Source organism: Amblyraja radiata, chromosome 17, assembly GCF_010909765.2.
Source record: "Amblyraja radiata isolate CabotCenter1 chromosome 17, sAmbRad1.1.pri, whole genome shotgun sequence".
In the NCBI taxonomy this organism is placed as follows: domain Eukaryota; kingdom Metazoa; phylum Chordata; class Chondrichthyes; order Rajiformes; family Rajidae; genus Amblyraja; species Amblyraja radiata.
Window position 1 is genome coordinate 10,855,186 of NC_045972.1, and position 21,302 is coordinate 10,876,487.

General features: G+C 39.0%; 1 protein-coding gene across 3 annotated transcripts in view; it reads right to left on the reverse strand.

The window, feature by feature from the left end:
• The window catches only part of pmfbp1 (polyamine modulated factor 1 binding protein 1), a 578,164-nt gene that overhangs the window by 507,625 nt on the left and 49,237 nt on the right, over positions 1-21,302 (reverse strand). Inside the window, exons 3-4 of one of the 3 annotated variants that reach the window (XM_033035743.1) lie at positions 9,988-10,116; positions 3,039-3,122 (exon numbers count right to left, since the gene is read on the reverse strand). The exons of 1 other annotated variant lie outside the window; for it this stretch is intronic. In XM_033035743.1, coding sequence (XP_032891634.1) covers positions 3,039-3,122; positions 9,988-10,116 — 213 coding nt within the window. The remainder of the gene's footprint in view (positions 1-3,038; positions 3,123-9,987; positions 10,117-21,302) is intronic. One more of the 3 variants, XM_033035744.1, reaches the window with a different exon arrangement.

The following is a 21,302-nucleotide window of genomic DNA, read 5'->3' on the forward strand; positions in this document are numbered from 1 at the left end:
TAATATCGATAATTTAGCCTGAGTTAACTTAGGGAAAGCATCGGGATTAGTCAAGAAGCTGTAGAAAATCATAACATAATCAATCAAAATGTTGTGTAAAAAAAATGATAATTGTATATAATAAATTTATAAGGCCAGATTTTTGACTCACTATTCAGGGATACTACCCCACCAAGGTTTTTTAGTGCACGAGGCCTCCTCCTAAGCAACGCCAAAACCATTCCCAAAGAATCTGGCTCAGGATAAAACTCCGGAAGGATGGTGAGGGGTAGGGAAGTGCACTGGGTTGTTGATGGGAGGTGCAAAGAGGATTGTGGAAATGGGGAGAGATGCAAGAGAATTAAAAATGTGTGCTGTATTAATGCTTCACTCCTGCCATCGGGAAAAAGGTATAGGAGCATGAAAACTGTAACGTCCAGGTTCAGGAGAAGCTTTTTCCCAACAACCATCAGGCTATTGAACTACGAACTCCAAATACATTTCGAACTACAAACTGTCTTGATTGCACTCGGGACTTGGGGGACATATTTTTGAGTCTTTTTATTAGATTGTTTGTTTGTTTTATATATTTAACTTCGTTTTGTTGTTTATTATGATTATAATTTTATTTATTCAGTAGTAATTTGTTTATTACTACTGAATACTGTGTTTATATATCTGTTGTGCTGCTGTAAGTAAGAAGTTTAGTCTGAAGAAGGGTCTCGACCCGAAACGTCACCCATTCCTTCTCTCCAGAGATGCTGCCTGTACCGCTGAGTTACTCCAGCATTTTACGTCTACTTTCGATTTAAACCAGCGTCTGCAGTTCTTTCCTACAAAATAAGAAATTAATTGTTCCGTTTCTGGACATATGGCAAAAAAGCACCCCGACTCTCTTTGCTAAAATACCAGCCATATAATCACATATTTCAACTACCGTTCTGACTTGAATTGTATGCAGTTATCAAAGCTGTGATCTAACTAGCACTGCACATGGATCTACCATAGCCTCACTGCTCTTATTCTCTGTACCATGTATAAGAAAAGAAAGCATCCCCTAAACATTACCGTGCACATTTATGAATTAAATACTATTTGCCCCTTTTTTTGCCTTATTGACTATCTACATCTAGATTGTTGTACAATGTAAACTAAACTTCTCACTGTAAGCTGAACTTGTTTAAGATATCATCTGCAAGCATCTTTATCAACACCCTGCATGTCACATCTAAATCATATATCATAAATCATATATTTTCCATATATATATATATGAAAAAGTGAGGGTCTGAGTTAAGGGCCTGTCCCACTTTCACGACCTAATTCACGACCTTTTATACTCGTGGACATTTTTCATCATGCTAGAAAAACGCCCCGACCTACTTGACGCCACAAGTACCTACGACTAGCATCACGGCCTGCTACAATCTACCTACGACCTCCTACGACCTTGTGACGGTCATGCCGTGAGTATGAATCAAGGGCAAACTCGGCTGAGGTCGTGAAAGTGGGACAGGCCCTTAATGGGACTGTAGATTCACACTGATAACGACTGCCCAGTCACAGAAACAAATGTCAGCCATGACTCATTACTTCTCCCAATTTTGAATCCAATTTGCCATTTTCACCTGGATCCCCAGACTATTTTTCTGGCTGGATTAATGTAGTCAATTAGCTCAAATTTGCATAGACTATGTCCAACTTATTTGGGAACAGTATAATTTGGTGTGCAACTGACATAGAAATCGTTGCACATGTATTAGTGTATGGCAAACGTCATATGTTATGAAGTATTTGGTTTAATTTCCAGAGTGATGCAAAAATAAAGAATGGTCATTATCATGTTTCACATCATGGTAATTTCATTTTCAACCACAAAACATTGATATCAACAGTGTTACATGAACTAATTTCTATACACCTGTCTATTCATCAGACTGCCTATATACAAACACATCCAGCAATTAGATTGTGTTTTGGATGACTAACCTTGAAGCGCTGCCACATTATTATTTTTTTTCCTTTTCAGCCTAGGAAAACTAAAATTAAATCAACAGAGGCAAGAGAAAAATCCTGTTGTATATAGAATTCAGCTCAATAAGTTGAACCCGAGGAAAGTGTACTTTATACCGTCTTTAGACCAGCTCTATACATCAAAACAAACTATATGCAATTGCATTTGGTTGTGTTAGTGGAATCTATATGTGGAACTTTAGTTCTATTACAAATTAATAAATAATTATGTACTGCATATTCTACTTCACATTGCTTAAAGCTGATGAACCTATCATGATGCATTAAAGATCTAAGATCTGTTGTCCATCAATTTTTATTAAATCTAATATTTTATAACAACAAGCAGCTTTAAAAAAGTTACGCAGACAGAAGCTTAAACGTCTCGAGCGTCATGTATAATATTATTCTGGTCAATAAATGGTAGCAAAGTCTTTACCCTGCTTATATACATGAGCTATTTTTCATCTAAAATTGTAGAATATTAATGGTTAACTTTAATTTTTTTGCCAAACCATTGAATACTTGTACAGCATATAAAAAACAAATCTCGTTTCTGACCTTTCCTTTATTGCACAATTGTGAAACATTTATTTTGCTGCACAATTCAATGCTAAAATACAATATAAGGTGCCACTAAAGAAATTCACCTAAATGTTTCATTATTTTATTCACTTTAACGCAATTTATTCCTTTATGAATAATGGTTTGTGATATGGACAGAAACTGGTAGGCTTGGCTAATAACCATTGATCAATGCTACCAATTGTTATCTCCATCATTTTCCTGATTCTACAGCATGAACAGCATCAAAGCAGGGCTATAACAAAGTACCATAATTGCATAAAAATGCTAAAGATTTTAAATCATAATGAGCCATGCCTAGATGTTTTTCCCCCAACAGATTTGAGGATGATCTTCAAGTCTACACCAGTGGAAAAGGAAAAAAAATCCTAAGCAATAACATGAAAATTACATCCATTAAAATCCATAAATTCAAGTCATTAATACTTTAGACAAAACCATAGTCATTAGAAGGAACTTACAGCAATTTGTTTGTCCATATTTTTTTTTGTTGTAAGCAGGCTATTATTCTCTGCCTTGCACTCAGTAACTTTAGCAACATACTCCTGTCAAATATTAAACAGATATCATTATTATATATTTTATGAAATTTATTTCAGCCTCAAAAATCTTGTTTCACACGTTGTTTGAGCTGAAATAAGTTGAACAGAAAATTTACAAAATAAGTTAACAAATCTTTTCACCATACGTATTATAAATCTTCGCAAATTTGAACTAATAAATACAAAATACACTGGCTGAAAAATAGATCAAATAATGAATTAGGTTGATAGGATTCTTTGAGGTAAACAGGGAAGATTCGTCGGTTTGTACCCCGGTTGTATGTGTGAACTTTGGGAAGTGTTCAACATAGTATAATTTAGGGAGTCTTTTAAAGAAGTTAGAACCCATGGAATTAGAGGAGGTCAGTGGGTAAAACACTGGCTCATTGTCAGAAAGCACTCGAGTTTGATAGAGGATTTTCATATTGAAAGGTGAACAGAAGTAATATTTCCCATAAGTCAGTTTGAGACAATTATTTTCAATTGTTATAAGCAACCTGCACATGGATGCAAGAAACAACATTATAACATTACAGGTGTCTCAGAATTCTTCAACGTAGTCAATAGGGATCAAGACTAAAAATGCTAGATGAAATGAAGTATGGGCAGAAGCAGGGCAGGTGAAGTTCAATGTGACCAGTGAAGTACACATTACGGATCAGCTGAAATTGCTGATTTGGAAAAGTAGATACGAGCACTGAGAAACTGGTATTTTTTACTAAATCCTTAAATGGTAGCAAGGTAGGCGGGACATAGAAGCAGACATTCGATTGGTTGAGCATGAGGCAGTGAAGAAAAATACAAGGAAACAAAGGTATGGCAGAGTGGGCTATTGGGAAAGGCTGTGGAGATTCTTGTTCTCTGTGCAGACGAGTGTAGGGGCTGTGGGAAGGACGAGCAACCATAACCATGGCACTGTGGATCAGGGAGCCATTCAAGAGGAGCGAGAGAAGTGACGTAGTTGTCATTGGGAATAGTATAATCATGGGAATAGGCACAATTCTCGGTCGCAAGGATGGAGAGACCCGAAGGCTGAGTCGCCTGCCTGGTGACCAGGTTCAGGACATCTCGTCTGACCAGCAGAGGAATTTGGAGTGGGAGGGGAAAGATCCAGTTGTTGTGCTCCATGCGGGTACCAATGACATAGGTAGAACAAGGAAAGAGCTCCTGCTGGGGGAATTTGAGTAGGTAGGGACTAGCACCAGAAATGCAGCACTTTGCACTTGTTGCTACAACACTGACAAATTAGCATTGATGTTGAACTTCAGTCCAAAGAATCGAGTCTTCAAACAATGTTTAAACCTGCAGAGTGCAACTGATCTGAAAAAAAATTATCTTGTGTAGTCATAACTCTTTACATTAGATGTGACAGATTAGGAAGATGTTGTCATGCAAATAAAGTTTATTATGCATGCTGGATGATACTGTGGAATAAATTGTATGGTCTGTATTGGGAGCCCATAAAGCCAGATTCCTATAAGAATAGTTTCTCCCAAACCTGTGCATCAATCCCTTCATCCTTTGCTTTACTTGGGAAGGAGGCCAGTACTGCTCAGCTAAAACTTCCCCCAATTACTTTCTCATCCCCCTTTTCCAGGCTACTGCTCTTCCTTCAACATAGCTGTTGTCTTCTGTTGACTGGATGTATACTGCATGTTGCACATATACAATGTTTCTGTGTCACAATTATGCATTTTATAGGATGGCCTTGGATTGATATAGCCAACAGAATATCATTTCTAGAAACCCAATTGTTAATTCATCTATGATTATAGTAATTGTCTGGCTTTTGTTGTATCAGTTTCAACTATGTGTTGGTAAAAGTGCAAAATTGGTCTTTGGAGCCAATAAAATGGTGGACTGCCATGTTCTCCAGGATTCATTTCTCCAGACAGCATTGGCTGATGAAAATGTCTGCAGTATTGTTTCCCCAAGGATGAAGGTATCATAAGTATTTCCTGCAAACATGATACTGGCAGCTGCGACAGTTTTATGATGATCTACAACTACTTGATTAATGAAGGAGTGGAAACATTTTCTGTTGTAGGAAAGGTTAGGGTTATTAACATGCACATCGCTGCCTGCACTTGCAGGAGCCCTAGAATGATGGCAAATGCTACTGCTGCTTCTAAATCGTCCAAAAAATTGAGATGAAATAACCCACGTACTGCATTTGCAGAGAAATTCTCTCTCCAATATTGCAGGAAGTCAAAGAAACAGCAACATAACAGACATGTGCTGCAGATACAAAGAATGATCCCGCAAAGGTGACATCGATCTTGACAAAGAACACAGCCGTGTCTTTCCATAACATTTCACGTATGTTTAAAACCTCAAGAGTTTAATACATAGTGCTCATCAAGTAGTCGAAGTATGATGCAGTGTCTCGGGCTATGGAAGTAACTCTTCATAGATGGATGCCTCCTGTTTCAAGGTTGCTGATCGAACCCGGGCAACTAGTCATGGCTCTAATGACATCCAGTAATAGTGCTGCCAATGATGGCTCCTAAGCTCTATGAGTATCTCAGCAGTTAGATGAGGAAACAGAACTTTAAGAACACTGATGTCGTTATGTGCAAAATTGATGCCATCAAAAGATCACTTGTGCAGGCACAACCTTATCCAAAAATGATGGGTAAAATACAACTGCTCAACACCAAAGATAAATAGCTCTATGGAATCCCATTGCTTTCATTTTACACCAGCATTATCAGTTTAATGAGCAGAGGAAAGCAATTATAAGTGACGCACTTCTCCATTTTAGTTTCCATTTTGATCTCAAACCAACCATCTAAATGGTACAAATGTTTCTTTACCTCATAGAATGAATAAAAAAATTGAAATTGCTCACAAAGGACTGGTCTCAACAAACAATGAGATTTAAAATTTTCTAAAATGTGTTTTCTAAAATGTTCTGGACATTATTACATTGTTTTTCAATCATTTTCATTGTGAAAATTAAGACATGATTTAAGGTTTACAACACCAAAGGGACTAAGGAGCACAAATTTAAGATAAAATAGAATATAATTAACGAAAGAAAACTATAACTGGAGTTCATAATTATATTAAAGAGGATTGAGTTGTTTCCTGAAAAGATAAAGGAAATGAGGTAAGTGGGACTAAAACAGGTCGCTTGTGGGCCTGTACCACTTAGGCGACTTTTTAGGTGACTGCAGGAGACTTTGCAGTCGCCACATGGTCGCCACATGTTCGCTGGTGGTTGCCGGGGAGTCACCTTCATGGTCGTGAGGAGTCCCCACATTCTTGGAACTAGTCGTGGCCTCATTATGGTCGCCAAGAATTTTTCAACATAATGAAAAATTAGCGGCGACTAGAATGGAGTCGCCATGGAGAGTAGCGAGAATTCTCGATCCATAGGTGGGTCGCCATGAGGTCCTAATGGGTTGCCAGGAGGTCGAAGGTTCACGTAGGCTGTACTGGTGTTGACCGGTGAATTTCATTGACTCATTGAGGCAAAAAAAAACGTAAGCAGTAGTTTTCAGAAACAAGGATACCGACCGGTAATGTTAAATGTCTGCCAAACTTCACAGCCGTGTATCTCTGGCTTCTTAAATGTTGTATGGCTTCTTAACAGTTGTCCCCACTACTTCTCCCTCCTTCTCCATCCTCCCCTCTTTTAAAGGACTTACCGTACACTGTGCTAGCCGTCTTAATTACAGCGCCAACCTTCCTATTCATCGCAGTGTGTGTCTAAGTGGGACAGGCCCATAAGTAGTCCATCAGTGAAATGGAGCACAAAGAAAACCGTTTTGTTTAGAGAACACCTAAAATGTTTTGTTAAATCAGGTGAATATTACTCAACTTTATCTGAGGACTCTAAAAACAACCATTGGAAAAAACTTTCCTCTCCAGGATGTCTAATTGTCACATGTGCCAAAAACAGAACAATGGAAATCTTACTTACAGCTGCACAATAGATTTGTTCTATTGCTGCTCACACTGCTCATAGACAGCATAATAAACAAAAATTGTTCAATAAATTAGAAAGAATGGGTGCAAAAAAAATGCTCGAAGCCCCTGGACCAACCAACGCAGTTTGGAGTTTAGTTGCCGTTCCTAGTGTTCAACAGCCTGATGGTTGTTGAAAAGAAGCTGTTCCTGAATCTGGAGGTCATGGTTTTCAGACTCCTGAACCTTCTTCCCAATAGCAGGAGTAAAATGAGAGCATGGCCAGGGTGTGGTGTGGGTCCTTGAAGATGTTAGCTGTCTTCTTGAGGCAGCACCTCCAATAGATTCTTTCAATGGTGGGGAGGCCAGTGATGGACTGGGCAATGTTCACCACTTTTGTAATACTCTTCATTCCTGGACATTCAAGTTACCGAACCGGGCTCTGATGCAACCAGCAACATGCTCTCCATTGTACACCTGCAGAAAATAATGATGGTATTCATGACATACTGAATCGCCTCAACCTTCGGCCTTCTTCTAAAGCCAACAATCAGCTCCTTGGTCTAACTGACGTTGAGAGCAAGTTTGGTGGCACCATGTTGTTCTCCAGCCAGTTGGTCCACACAGGATTTCAGAATGCGACTTGGAAAACCATCGTCCACCCTCATGAAGGATCTTTTCATGTCAACCTTGGTGACTGAGATTATAATGCCATCGGGAGCTACGGGGGCCCAAGAAGGCACATCAGTGTTCTCCTTTTTGAAGCCTGCGTAGAAAGCGTCGAGCTCATCCACTTCAGCTGCCTCTTGGATTCAACTTGTAGGATGTTACGTGTGCACTGCGTAATCTCTGCCACAGCTGCGGAATATTCATGTCCAATTTGGAGCTAAAGTGCCTCTTAGCCTTTTTGATGGCCTTATCGAGGTCATACCTGGACTTTATGTATGAATCTACGTCACTAGACTTGAACGCCCAAAATTTGGTCCTCAGAATATTGTGGACACTTTGGTTCATTCGAAGCTTCTGGTTGGGGAACACCCAGATGTGTGAACACCCGAAGGAATTCCTCTCCATCATCATGACTGTGGTCTACATCCCACCCTCGGCTCGCGTTCATCTAACACTGGAGGTGCTGCATGCCATGGTAAAAAAACACCAGACAATGTTTCTAACATAGCCAGGGATTTCAAAAAGGCCAGTTTGAAGAAGTAACTTCCAAACTACTACGTGTCCTACAGCGTAAAGGCAGTGACTGAAGCACAATTCTGGCGGTGAGGTCTGTTGAGCTGGTCAGGGGGAGGCAAAGGAATGACCAGGATTGCTTGGAGTTGATAGTCTGGGCGATGATCAAGGACTCGGCAATAGACCTGCATGAATACGCATCACACATTTCATTCCGAAGTCGGTAACAACCATGGCGTATTCATTCAGGTCTATTGCCGAGTATTGGCACTGTATTCCATGTAAGTGCGATCGTCCATGAAGTCAGGGCTCACCCTGCTATCAGGGATTCCCTTACAGTCGTAACTCTATTGCCATCGGAAAATCATAATAGTGCTAATCCATTGAAATAGACGAGTGGTGTGTAGGAAGGAACTACAGATGCTGATTTATACTGAAGATAGATACTAAATGCTGGAGTAACTCAGTAGGACAGGCAGTATCTCTAGAGAAAAGGAATGGGTGACGTTTCCGGGGGGGGGGGGGGTGACCTAGCACAAGGAGTTTGGAGATTAATTTTGTTGGGATAATTATGTTATAGTCCATAAATAGGAGTAAGTTGTTATTATCTATATGCCAAGCTGCCAGGATTCATGCCAGCTCTGGAGTATAAATTCAATTAATGTATTTTACAAAATGCAACTTCGTACCCCTCAAAATGTACTGCCAATGATTTTTAAATCTGGCAGGGTGGAGTAGATACTTATAATGTACCATAATCAGTTCCCGATGCTGCTGGTGAGCAAGTTCCTCATGGTCAGGCAGTGGAAATGTTTTTGCCAGCACTGGTTCTACCAAGTGGCCAGCACACACTGCAGCACGCAACACTTTTGTCCCTTTGTTCACCTTTGGGCTATTTTCAAAATTCTGCATTATATTCATTGAGAGGGACCAGAGCTGGAATCCCTAAGATGATTATTAATATCCAACAGGAGAAAATTTGATACTTGTAAAACAGCTAAACTGAGGAAAATACAACCACAAGGTGTGGTTAAAAGGGAAAGCACGGATGCATTTTGGAATAAATGCAAAAAATAAAATAAATGGGAGTATATATTGATAAGATTTGATGGAAGAAGGGAGGGATGAAATTCATGCGGAACATACAGAGAGACATAGATCCTTTGGGGCAAACAGCCTGCAAAGTCTATCCTACATCAATTACACAGGAGTGATATGTGAACAGACTGACAACCATAGATAAAATAAATGAATTTAAAATTTGTTTGATCATTCTCTCAACAAAGTATAGTCTAATATGTAGATAATCCATACAGAAGAAATGAGAATATATAAAATGGCTACAGTATATTCATTCTGTGGCATTTTATCTGGTTTGTAACGGAAAATGTCCTTATGAAGTGCATGGGAAACAGAAAATTGCTCCCAGCATTTTCAATACCAGAACAGTTGTGGACATTTACAGACATCTGGACAATAAATATACCTTTTGTAACAAAATCAGTTAATGCCCAAAGACACTTAAAAAGGAAAGACTGCACAATGCCTAAAGGTATTAAAATCCATAGCGTAAATGCACTATTAAAATTCATTTTATTTTGAGAAATATGAATTTGTGAATAGTTTACAATGCAACTTTGATCTCCCTTAAAGTATCCATTTTACCCACAGCAGTCTGTGCATGATGTTCTGAATTGTATCCCTTTGCACCATTATCAAACCGCATGGAAAGTAAAAGATCTACAACTATAGTCTTGAAGAATACAATGATCACCTGCAGGTCGACTTCCAAAGTAGTTACTCTTCGATTAGCTTCTCTTTCAAGCTCCTCCATTGCCTGCATCAGGACATCGTTTTGTTCACTTAAGTCATTGATGTAAGACTGAAGAATCTGCACCTTCAACTAAGCAAAGAGGAAAAAGTGTAAACATCTGGTAATAAATTTATTTTGATGATGTCTGATAGATACTGTGTAAAAGTAAGGTAAAAATAGAACAGGTTGCAGAGGGTAAGCATATTTCTAACATCGACAACACGACTAAAATAATAACACCAAATAAAAACAGAAAAAACTGCAAATACTCATTAGGTCAGGCTGGTTCTCTGGAGTGAAAAACAGAGTAAATTCAGTATTTCAGGATGATGCCTTTCATAGGAACTGGGAAGAGTTAGAAATTAAACTTGTTTAAGAGGAGTAGCACTATAAGGGTGTGATGGAGCAAAAACGGGAAAAATTGAGTAACACCAGTGGAGACAGTGCTGGCTAAATGAGGGGACAAAAATGCCCTGTGTTTAGTTCGGGATATAATTAATTTGCGCAAATGCGAGCAGATCCCCTTTGGCACTGTACATGACAGTTTGCATCAAATCTTTCTTTAGAGAAATGTTGGAGGTGCTTATTCAGATGTAACGTGGGATCTGATAGTCATGTGCAGTAAATTTTGGATATATGGTTGGGACAGTGCCAGGATGTGACATGGTTGTCTGAAAGCTGTGAGGACCAAGGATCTTGCAAGATTGAAGCCAAGACAATATAGAATAAAACTTAGCTGAACCCAGTCCACCAGACTTGATCAACCTTCCCAGGCTGTGGCTATAAGCAGCTTCAATTAGAGTATGAAAGAGAAGGAGAAAGGAAAGAGAAGGACAGAAATGAAATACATATTTAAAAGCCAAGAAGAACAAAAATTAAAAAAAGAGCACTCTGCAATCCCGCAACTTGCAACTTTTGCAACTTCCAGCCTCTACCTACTGCTCATGTTGCCTCATTGTTCACAACCAGCTTTCCAGGTCCCTGGAATTGTCCCATTGACAATTGCTTCCCCCCTCCCTCACACAGATGTCGCCCAACCCACTAGATTACTCAAGCAGATTTTCTCCTCCAGATTCCAGTATCTGTGTCTCTCACATCCACATTTATGGATACATTGGCACTTTATCAAATTAAACAAAAGGTTTATTCAAAGTATCAAATTCTAACAGTTGCAGGCTGAGAGCTAACACGTGCTGCCAATACAATCTTTAAATCCGTATATATCTGTTCACTCATTCACTTCACAAACTGATAGACATGAAACAAATAATTGTCAAGTTAATTTTCTGAATATTTTAAGACTTACAGACTTCTTTAAGAAGGCAAAGCTACACAGATTTTGCATTGAAATGCTTCACCCATGGGCATGCTTTGCAATGCCAGCACTAAAATTAATTGTGAATATACATACTTACAAATGAGCTTTTAATGGATTTTATTTGTGTGGTGAACTGCTTGAGAAGGTGAATATACGCATGCATGAATGGAAATCTAGTTAAATTTAGTTTAACCCACTGAGATTAGGAAATATTTTCTGCAAACCATCTGGTTAATTAGCAAAATAAAATGATTTTCAGGGAAAATAACTTTAAGGCCAAACAGATTCATTAAGATGGTGGAGACCAAGTGTTCTCATGTCCACAGAGCAAAAGACTTACAGGTATTTTGATTATAGTGTTTGAAATCAGATCACATGGTTCGAAAAAGTTGTAATGCAGAGTATAACATTTGCACCTTCACCTGCAATCGGAGGATATTGGCAGTGTAGTCAAGTGCTCTGTCAATATCTTTACTATTGAGGCATTGGGAGCAGAGGGGAAACCCCACACATATGGTCCAGAGCAATATTGAAGAAGGGTCAGTCGTCATTTGGGATAGGTCAATCTGAGTGTGCATACCAATTTCATACACGGAGGAAGCGAGTCGGCAGTGTGAGCAGAGCAGTCAGTCCAGCAGAGTCCATGACAACATGGTGGGCTCAATGCAATCCCGTGAAGCCATAATCCACAATATGGGAGGAGATACATATATAGATATCCATTATAGATAAGGGAGGTTAAAGCAAATAAAAAATTATAAAAAGCAAATTAAAGGGAGTCTTATAGATACATAGGTTTTTGTTGATAAAAGACTACAGAAGCACTGGCACTGAGTAATTGGGCTGAATTGTTACAAACTAGCTGAACTCACTTATCTCACTTTTTGGTCCCAGAAAGATTCCAAGAAATCAACCTTCACAGTAACAAACTTGAAGAAAATATTCTTTACGCAACAAATGGTTAGGATTTAGACTGGACTGTCGTGTGGGATCAGCAATACGGATTCAGAATAACCCTTCTCACCAAAGAGTAGGTTTGATTAATTACAGGTGAAAACATGAGTCCTGGATTATGGGAAAAGAGCAGGAGAACAAGACCAAATGGATCGCTTTTTGAAAAACACCAGGCACAGATCTGATGGGTGCACTTAGTAAACTAAATATTTTCATAGATCCATTCCTGAATAGACTGTAGCATCAATGGAAGTAGTACAATTCTATATAGCAACATCTGGGATTCATTCAAAAGACTATTTTATCTTAAAACAGTGTAAAATGCATATCCACATTTCAAATATTGCATTTGACCTAGCCTCTTATAGACAATAGACAATAGGTGCAGGAGTAGGCCATTCGGCCCTTGAAGCCAGCACCACCATTCAATGTGATCATGGCTGATCATCCACAATCAGTACCCCGTCCCGGCCTTCTCCCCATATCTCCTGACTCCGCTATCTTCTAGAGCCCCATCTAGCTCTCTCTTGAGAGTATCCAGAGAACTGGCCTGCCACTGCCCTTCGAGGCAGAGAATTCCACAGACTTACAACTCTCTGTGTGGAAAAAGTGTTTCCTCATCCCCGTTCTAAATGGCTTACCCCTTATTCTTAAACTGTGGCCCCTGGTTCTGGACTTCCCCCAACATCAGCAACATGTTTCCTGCCTCTAACTTGTCCAAACCCTTAATAATCTTATATGTTTCAATGATCCCCTCACATCCTTCTAAATTCCAGAGTATACAAGCCAAGCCACTCCATTCTCTCAGCATATGACAGTCCCGCCATCCCGGGAATTAACCTTGTGAACCTACGCTGCACTCCCTCATTAGCAAGAATGTCCTTCCTCAAATTTGGTGACCAAAACTACACACAATACTCCAGGTGTGGTCTCACTAGGGCCCTGTACAACTGCAGAAGGAGCTCTTTCCTCCTATACTCAACTCCTCTTGTCATAAAGCCCAACATGCCATTCGCTTTCTTCACTGCCTGCTGTACCCGCATGCTTACTTTCATTGACTGATGAACAAGGACCCCGAGATCCTGTTGTACTTCCCCTTTTCCCAATTTGACACAATTTAGATAATAATCTGCCTTCTTGTTTTTGCTATCAGTGGTTAACCTCACATTTATCCACATTAAACTGCATCTGCCATGCATCTGCCCACTCACCCAACCTGTCCAAGTCACCCTGCATTCTCATAGCATTCTCCTCACAGTTCACACTGCCATACAGCTTTGTGCCATCTGCAAATTTGCTAATGTTACGTAATCCCTTCATCTAAATCATTAATATATATTGTAAATAGCTGCAGTTCCAGCACCGAGCCTTGCGGTACCCAACTAGCCACTGCCTGCCATTCTGAAAGGGACCCGTTTATCCATACTCTTTGTTTCCTGTCTGCCAACCAATTTTCTATCCATGTCAGCACTCTACCCCCAATACCATGTGCCTTAATTTTGCCCACTAATCTCCTATGTGGGACTTTATCTTAAACATTTTTTAACTTAATTGCTCCTCCACTGGCAGGTATTCCTTCTGCAAAATACATAGGGCATACAGTAAAGAAATACTGGGCTTAATTATTCCACATCAGCATTAACGCTCCATTTAACCTGCCTTCTGTATTTCTTCACCTAAATCAGTCAGTGGATTCCCCTTAAATTCAACGGTACTATTTTGTTCAGCCACAACCTAGAATAGACAGCTCCACATTCTCCACATTACTTGGGTAAAACATTTCTTCTCAATTCCTTATAAGATTTCTTGATCTCTATCATTTTGAAGGTTTCTAGCTATAATTTCACATTTTCTCTCGCACACTACTCAAACCGTCAGATCTTTGCCTGCTCACATAACCCATATCCTCTTCACTCCCTTCCTTATACCCTCTTCACAACTGATTTTCCTACCTTTCTTTATGTTGTTATCACTTGCCTGGCTTTTTCTGTCTCCATCTCTCTTCCAACCTTTCTTCCCCCACTACAATCAACCTGAAGAAAAGTCTTGGCCCTAAACAACGCCTATCCATGTCCTTCAGAGATACTGTCAGACCCACTGAGTTCCTGCAGTACAGTATTGTTTTGTAAACCAGCATCTGCAGTCTCTTGCATCTCCTCTCCACCTTCTATCCCACGTGCAGATAATTCAAACAAACTGTAAAAATTTGCAGCCCGAGCACCAATCCATGTGGCACAATTAAGAGGCCAATCCAATATTTACATCATTCCCTGATATATTATATTATCATTTTAAATCTCTCTGCCTTTCTTCGGTGAGTGCGCTTATATCTGGATAACGCTGGGTAGGAACGCAATAGCCACTGGCCCATTGGAGAATTTCTGCAACTGGTGTGTACTGTAGGGATATTCTTCTACACTGGATGTTGCCAGCAACATTCAAATTCAGCAGTGGTTGTTTTGGTGGAAAAAAGTCATTTGGGTCAACATTAGTATTTCATTATATATTTATTGTAGATTGCCTCTTGGTATGTAGAATAATTGTAGAATCTGGGGGGAGTTGAAGAGAATGCAGGGAGTTAAAAAAATGGAAGATAGACACAAAATGCTGGAGCAACTCAGCGGGACAGGCAGCATCTCTAGAGAGAAGGAATGGGTGACGTTTCGGGTCGAGACCCTTCTACAGACTTCAGACTTCTTCAGAGTTTAAAAAATGGTATTGGAGTAAGATTATAGTAAACGGGATGTTGATGGCCAGCATGGACTCAGAGGCTTGCTTCGCTGCTCCATACCTCCATAAATCAAAATTGAAAAGTGACTGTAATGACACGATCTCAAGAGCTAATGCTATATTTGAAAAGCGGTACAATTAAATTATTTACACAGCAGACTTGGTACAGACCTTAATGTTCCAGACCGCTGAGAAATAATGTTACTGCAAAACTAACACACCTTGTAACACTCCTCTTCAACTGAATCACAAAATGAACATATACCTAAATGCAGAGAACAGCGTGTCTACACAAGAAGAAACACCCCCATGACCAAATGCTGCACTATTTCCTTGTGATCTATGCTTCTGCAGATAGTGTTCACAACCTCCACGTCAAGCTTTGAGGTGACAAATCTTGCACTATGAGAAACAGATACCTTTTTACAGAAATTCTTGAAGGTACTTTTCTGGTTAAAGTGGATCATTATTGCCAAATCAACAAAACTGGGAGACATCATCACAGGAGGCGGTACAAAGAACATCCTGAGATTACAAATGATATTATTAAAAATATTTTGTTTCTAGATGAAAATCTCATTAAAAGAAGGCTCCTCTGATAATTGAGAATTCCCTCAGTACAAGACAATAGAGTCACCTGTTTCATGCATTCAAACTCTGGAGTGAAATTTGATCCTACAGCCCCAACAAATCCGGCTCAGAACTGAATCAACTGAGCAAAGCTAATACAGTGATATTGACCCATCTCTCTAGCTACATCTGGACTTAGAATAATGGAACCATTCTAAGGAAAGCAAGTTTTTAACATTGCCATTAAGCAGCAAGACGACATTACCATTTTTCTGCAAAATATGCTATCACTTAATATGATGCTCTGGGATTTTATTAAGCTTATTATCATCATAAAACTAGGGAATTATGCTTTCAATATTAAGAATGGGACAAAGGAGATGGCAAGCCATATGATGAGCATTTGACGGCATTGGGCCTGTACTCACTGAAGTTTAGAAGGATGAGGGGGCACCTCATTGAAACGATGAATGATGAAAGGCATGGATAGGGTGGATGGACAGAGGATGTTTCCACTTGTGGGAGAGTCTAGTGCCAGAGACCACAGCCTCAGAATAAAAGTGAACCTTTAAAAAGGAGATGACCTGGAATTGTTTTAGTCAGTGGGTGGTGAATTTGTGGAATTCATTGCCACAAAAGGCTCGTGGAGGCCGTCAATGGATATTTTTAGAGCTTAGATGGATAGATTCTTGATTTGCGCAGGTGTCAGGGGTTATGGGGAGAAGGCAGGAGAATGTGGTTGAGAGGGAAAGATAGATCAGCCACGATTGATTGGCAGAGTAGACTTGATAGGCCAAATGGCCTATTTCTGCTCCTATCAATTGTGAAGCTAGGTGTTGCTCCCTGCTGACGTGTACAGACATATTAAAAGTAAACAGATTTCTGGATAGACAGAAAACTAAACACATATATAGAAATTGATCAATCAATATCTTATTTTGAACTATAAAATCAGCTGAAGTGTGCTCCAAACATATCCATAAATATTCATTGAGTAATGAATGCATAGTGTGCAGTTTTGCAGTACCACCAGTGTACTCTGGATGGAGACACCAGACACCCACTTGGGTAGAACAGACATTACATCTCCTGTTGAACCCAAGCCAATATGGCAAGGTCATGCACAAACATATTCACACACTGTTGCTGCACCATTATTAGATGGCTTTTCCCAGCAAGAACATGTTGTATCATAACATTGCCAACATTTGAATCATTTGAAGCAAAGTAAATAATGTATTGCTGAGAATGGCCAAATATTTTTTACTGGTCTTTGCCCTGATGGCTGGATTTAAGAGGTTTCCTTGCTTCCCACATTCACTGTTTTGCTGAAAAAACCCAAAAATCCTAATTCTGGCAATCATTGCTGAAACATGTCTTGAGATCTATCACAACTAGAGAGCAGCCCTGAACTACTATCTACCTCATTGGAGACCCTTGGACTATCTGCAACATCCAGGTTCAGGAACAGCTACTTCCCCACAGCCATCAGACTATTAAACTCAACTCAAACAAAAATCTGAACTTTAATAGCCTATTGCACTTTATATGCTTATTTATGTGTGTATATATATATATATTCAATGGTATATGAACACACTGACCTGTTCTGTATTTATTTATGCCTACAATATTCTGTTGTGCTGAAGCAAAGCAAGAATTTCATTGTCCTATCTGGGTCACATGACAATAAACTTTCTTAGTAAGTAAGTACATTTTATTTATATAGCATGTTTAAATCAACTCGCGATTGAAACCAAAGTGCTTTACATAAAAGAAATAATTAAGTTTCCGTACATCCATAGAAAAAATTAAAAATAAGAAAAAATGACACAACACATTATAGAATTCAACATGAACGTCCCCCACAACAGAATCAAAATTTTCCACTGTGGGGAAAGGCATCAAAAAGTTAAGTCCTCTTCCCCTGTGAATCACCCGAGTTCGGGGCCTATTTGTGGCCTCCGCAGCCAGTCCGATGTTTTCAGGCCCTCTTGCCGGGATGATGGAACTCTGGTGTCGGGTGAACACTCCTCGGCGTCTTGAACTCGAACTTGATCAGACTTTACTGGCTTTATCTTGCAGTAAACATTACTGTCTGAAGAAGGGTCTCGACCCGAAACGTTGCCTATTTCCTTCGCTCCATAGATGCTGCCTCACCCGCTGAGTTTCTCCTGCATTTTTGTCTACCTTCGATTTACCAGCATCTGCAGTTCCTTCTTAAACATTCCCTTATCATGTATCTGTACAGTGTGAATGGCTCGAATGTAATCATCTATTGTCTTTCCGCTGACTGGTTAGCACGTCACAATAAATTTTCACTGTACATGTGACAATAAACTAAACTAAAGGTCATCTGAAATGGAAATGGCTATTACTGTAGGGATATACAAGTGCAAGCCAGGACGGCATTAGAATAATCAAGTCTTATGTTAAAAGCATGGATGAATGTTTCAGGCTTCGTGGAAGTAGAGAATAATACTGCAGTGGAAATACACTAGATATATTTTGCGATAGAATAAATGGAGTTAAAATTTCAATTCAAATTTTTATGAGAACTGTGATTGGAAACACAGATTTATCTTCAGAAATTGAAAAATATACTACTCAGGCAACAAACCTGCTAATACTTGTTCAATAATCCTCATTCAAGTCAGTAAACAGTGCAGCCTAAACATTACAAACACTGAATGAAGCATTATTGAATGGGGAAATTCACTGGCAACAATGTTGGATTCCAGTTGTTTCAGTGGTCAGTACTGAAAAAAAAATCATTTATGATCTATATCATATCCCTGTGTCCAAAGAATTTAATAATTGCATTTACATTTGCACAATCCATTTAGAACAAATACTCATGAATCTCACGAATGAAGAAAAAAAACACATTCCCATTTATAAGTAAATATATCAGGAAAAACAGGTACACAACAAAATATGACCAAAAGTTGAACATGATATTGCCACGTTAGAAAATGCTATTTATTTATTACTAGGGGAAATAACAATGTTCTGTGATTAGAAATACTGATAAACATGATATTTATGGCAAGTATGTAAAATAATGCTCATTAGAACTGTCTGAACTCATTAAGATATCATTATTTGTGAATTAATGCACAAACTCCATGGCTCATTTACACATAAATGGCCTCAATTAACATTTGTGGTTGACACATTTAACTTCTTAAATACCAACATATACATTGTATGAACATAAATGAAGGAATATATTGCCATGTTAGATTCACAAACATCTGGCTGTATTTGTAAAGGTTACATTTTCAACTTGAAGAAGGTATGTCATTAATTTTGTCATCATACATGTTCTATATTTTGTCATTTTGAGTACTTTGGTCAATATATAACTGTAGCATACTTCTTGAACAAAAGACGAAATTTTATTAATTATAGCAATCTGACAAAGATTTAATTGAACTACATTTTACCTCATTATAAGGCTGATGAATTTTAAACCCATTTTTGCCAATTTCAAAGCAGCACACAGGCAACATAGTTGCACATCTGCAGTTTTCCGTCCAGATGAATTATTGGCTTTGATGCTATTATGCAGTGGGTCAACAAGCCTGAATGAGTGGAAATGTTTGAAGAGATTACTGACATACTGAAGCACCAACAAACACCACAAAATGGTGTATAAATGCAGAATTTTATTGAGGTACTCTGCAGGTCAGGCATAATTTGAGGAAAAAAATAATGTTTCAGGTCAATGGCATTTCATCAGAACATGTTTGACAGCCAGCAAGGCTCCATCCTAAGGTGGGATAATTTCAACAACCACCATTAAGTCCTTTCACCACAATCGCATGTGGGAAGTAGTTAACTGATGAGTGCTTTGTTCTGAAGGATCTGGTTAATGTTGATGTAGAGTTCTCGAGCATTGTCATATTAGAAAGCACAAATGCAGGATGTTGAACCCATTGTGTCTGGTATAGCTCTTTGGTGGAGCTACCCAATTAGTCGTACTCTTGTGATTCTGTACCAAAGACTTGTCATGTTTTCAAAGAGGTTCCTTCCAGATCATGACAATTCGCTGTATTAAAAACAGGTTTCCTAATGTCAATCACCTTAAGTCTGCATCTGACCCTTTTGCCACCAAAACAGTTCCATTGTATGTTGTATATCAAAACTTACGATTCAAATCACCATCAACTCCTTCTGCTTTTAGAAATGCAAATCCAACTTTCTAGCATCTACAAATAACTTGAAGGTAGACAAAAATGCTGGAGAAATCAGCGGGTGAGGCAGCATCGATGGAGCGAAGGAAATAGGCAGCGTTTCGGGTCGAGACCCTTCTTCAGTCTGAAGATGCTGCCTCAACCGCTGAGTTTCTTCAGCATTTTTGTCTACCATTGATTTTCCAGCATCTGCAGTTCCTTCTTATACAAATAACTTGAAGTCACTTATCCCAGGCACACATCCGATAAATATCTGCTCTCCACTCTAAAGTGTGGCACTCAGAACTGAAAGTTTTAGACCAGGTCGCTCAACGTACAATCAATTTTATGCCCAGTCTCTCTGAAGGAAGCATTCCTGCAAGGAAGGCTCCGATATTCTATGGTGCACGTGTCCAGGGCAGATAGGTAAAGCTTGGTCAGAAGCTAAATGACAATTGCAAGGAGTGGGGAGGGAGAGGGGAGAGAATAGGGCACACCCTATCTGCTAATGTAACATGCGCATGGACATCCTCCGACAATATCCATACTTCACACTATCCTGATTAAATGTCAACTACTGTGCATCTGTCTATTTCACTACTGTGTCCTCCTCAAGTCTTTCTAGTTTCATAGTTTTGTATCATCAGCAAACACTGAAATTAATGTTCTAATACCCAATTGTGGGTCATTACTGACCACTAGTCAACATAACTACATATACTCTCTCACAAAAAAAAACATACACCATGACGAATAACTTTTCACTTCACTGTCAATTCTTTATTTAGTTTACCAATTACTCTTCTTTAATCCTAACAGGTTTAAATGTTATTAAGTTAATTTTATGGTACTTTGTAAAAATCTCTTTCAAAGACCACATACACAACACATATAATATTCCCATAACACCCCTCATTTACGTCAAAATATTTGATCCAATCAAACTCAGTTTCCGTACAGTTACAGTCGCCTCCATTCTTCCTTAAAATTGGATGCATACTATATTTATGGCTTTCCTTTGTAAATTATCAGAACTAAACTAAAAGGGAGAAGGTACACTAAGAAGACACGGGTTTGTTTTTCTTTTGAAGATAGACACAAAATGCTGGTAAAATGCCAGCACCAGGAGAAAATGAATAATTGATATTTTGGGTTAAGACCCTTCTTCAGACCTCATTTTTCCTTCTCTCCAGAGATGCTGCCTGACCCGCTGGGTTACTCCAGCATTTTGGGTCTATCTTCGGTGTAAACCAATATCGGCAGTTCCTTCCTATTAATTTTTCTATTCTTCTCTCATCTTCTAATCCATCCTCTATCGCCCATATTTCAGGGAAGGTGCTCTTACTACTGCAGACTATACAGGCTTGACTAAATCCTCCTTCCAGTCAATGCAAGCAGTAAAATATTACTACACTAATATTCTGTGCCACCTGGACCACATGAAACATTATTTTCACAAGTGTCTAGATTAGAGCTATTTCATTTAAATTAGCTATTTGTTTTGAACATAACAACTGGAAATTGAT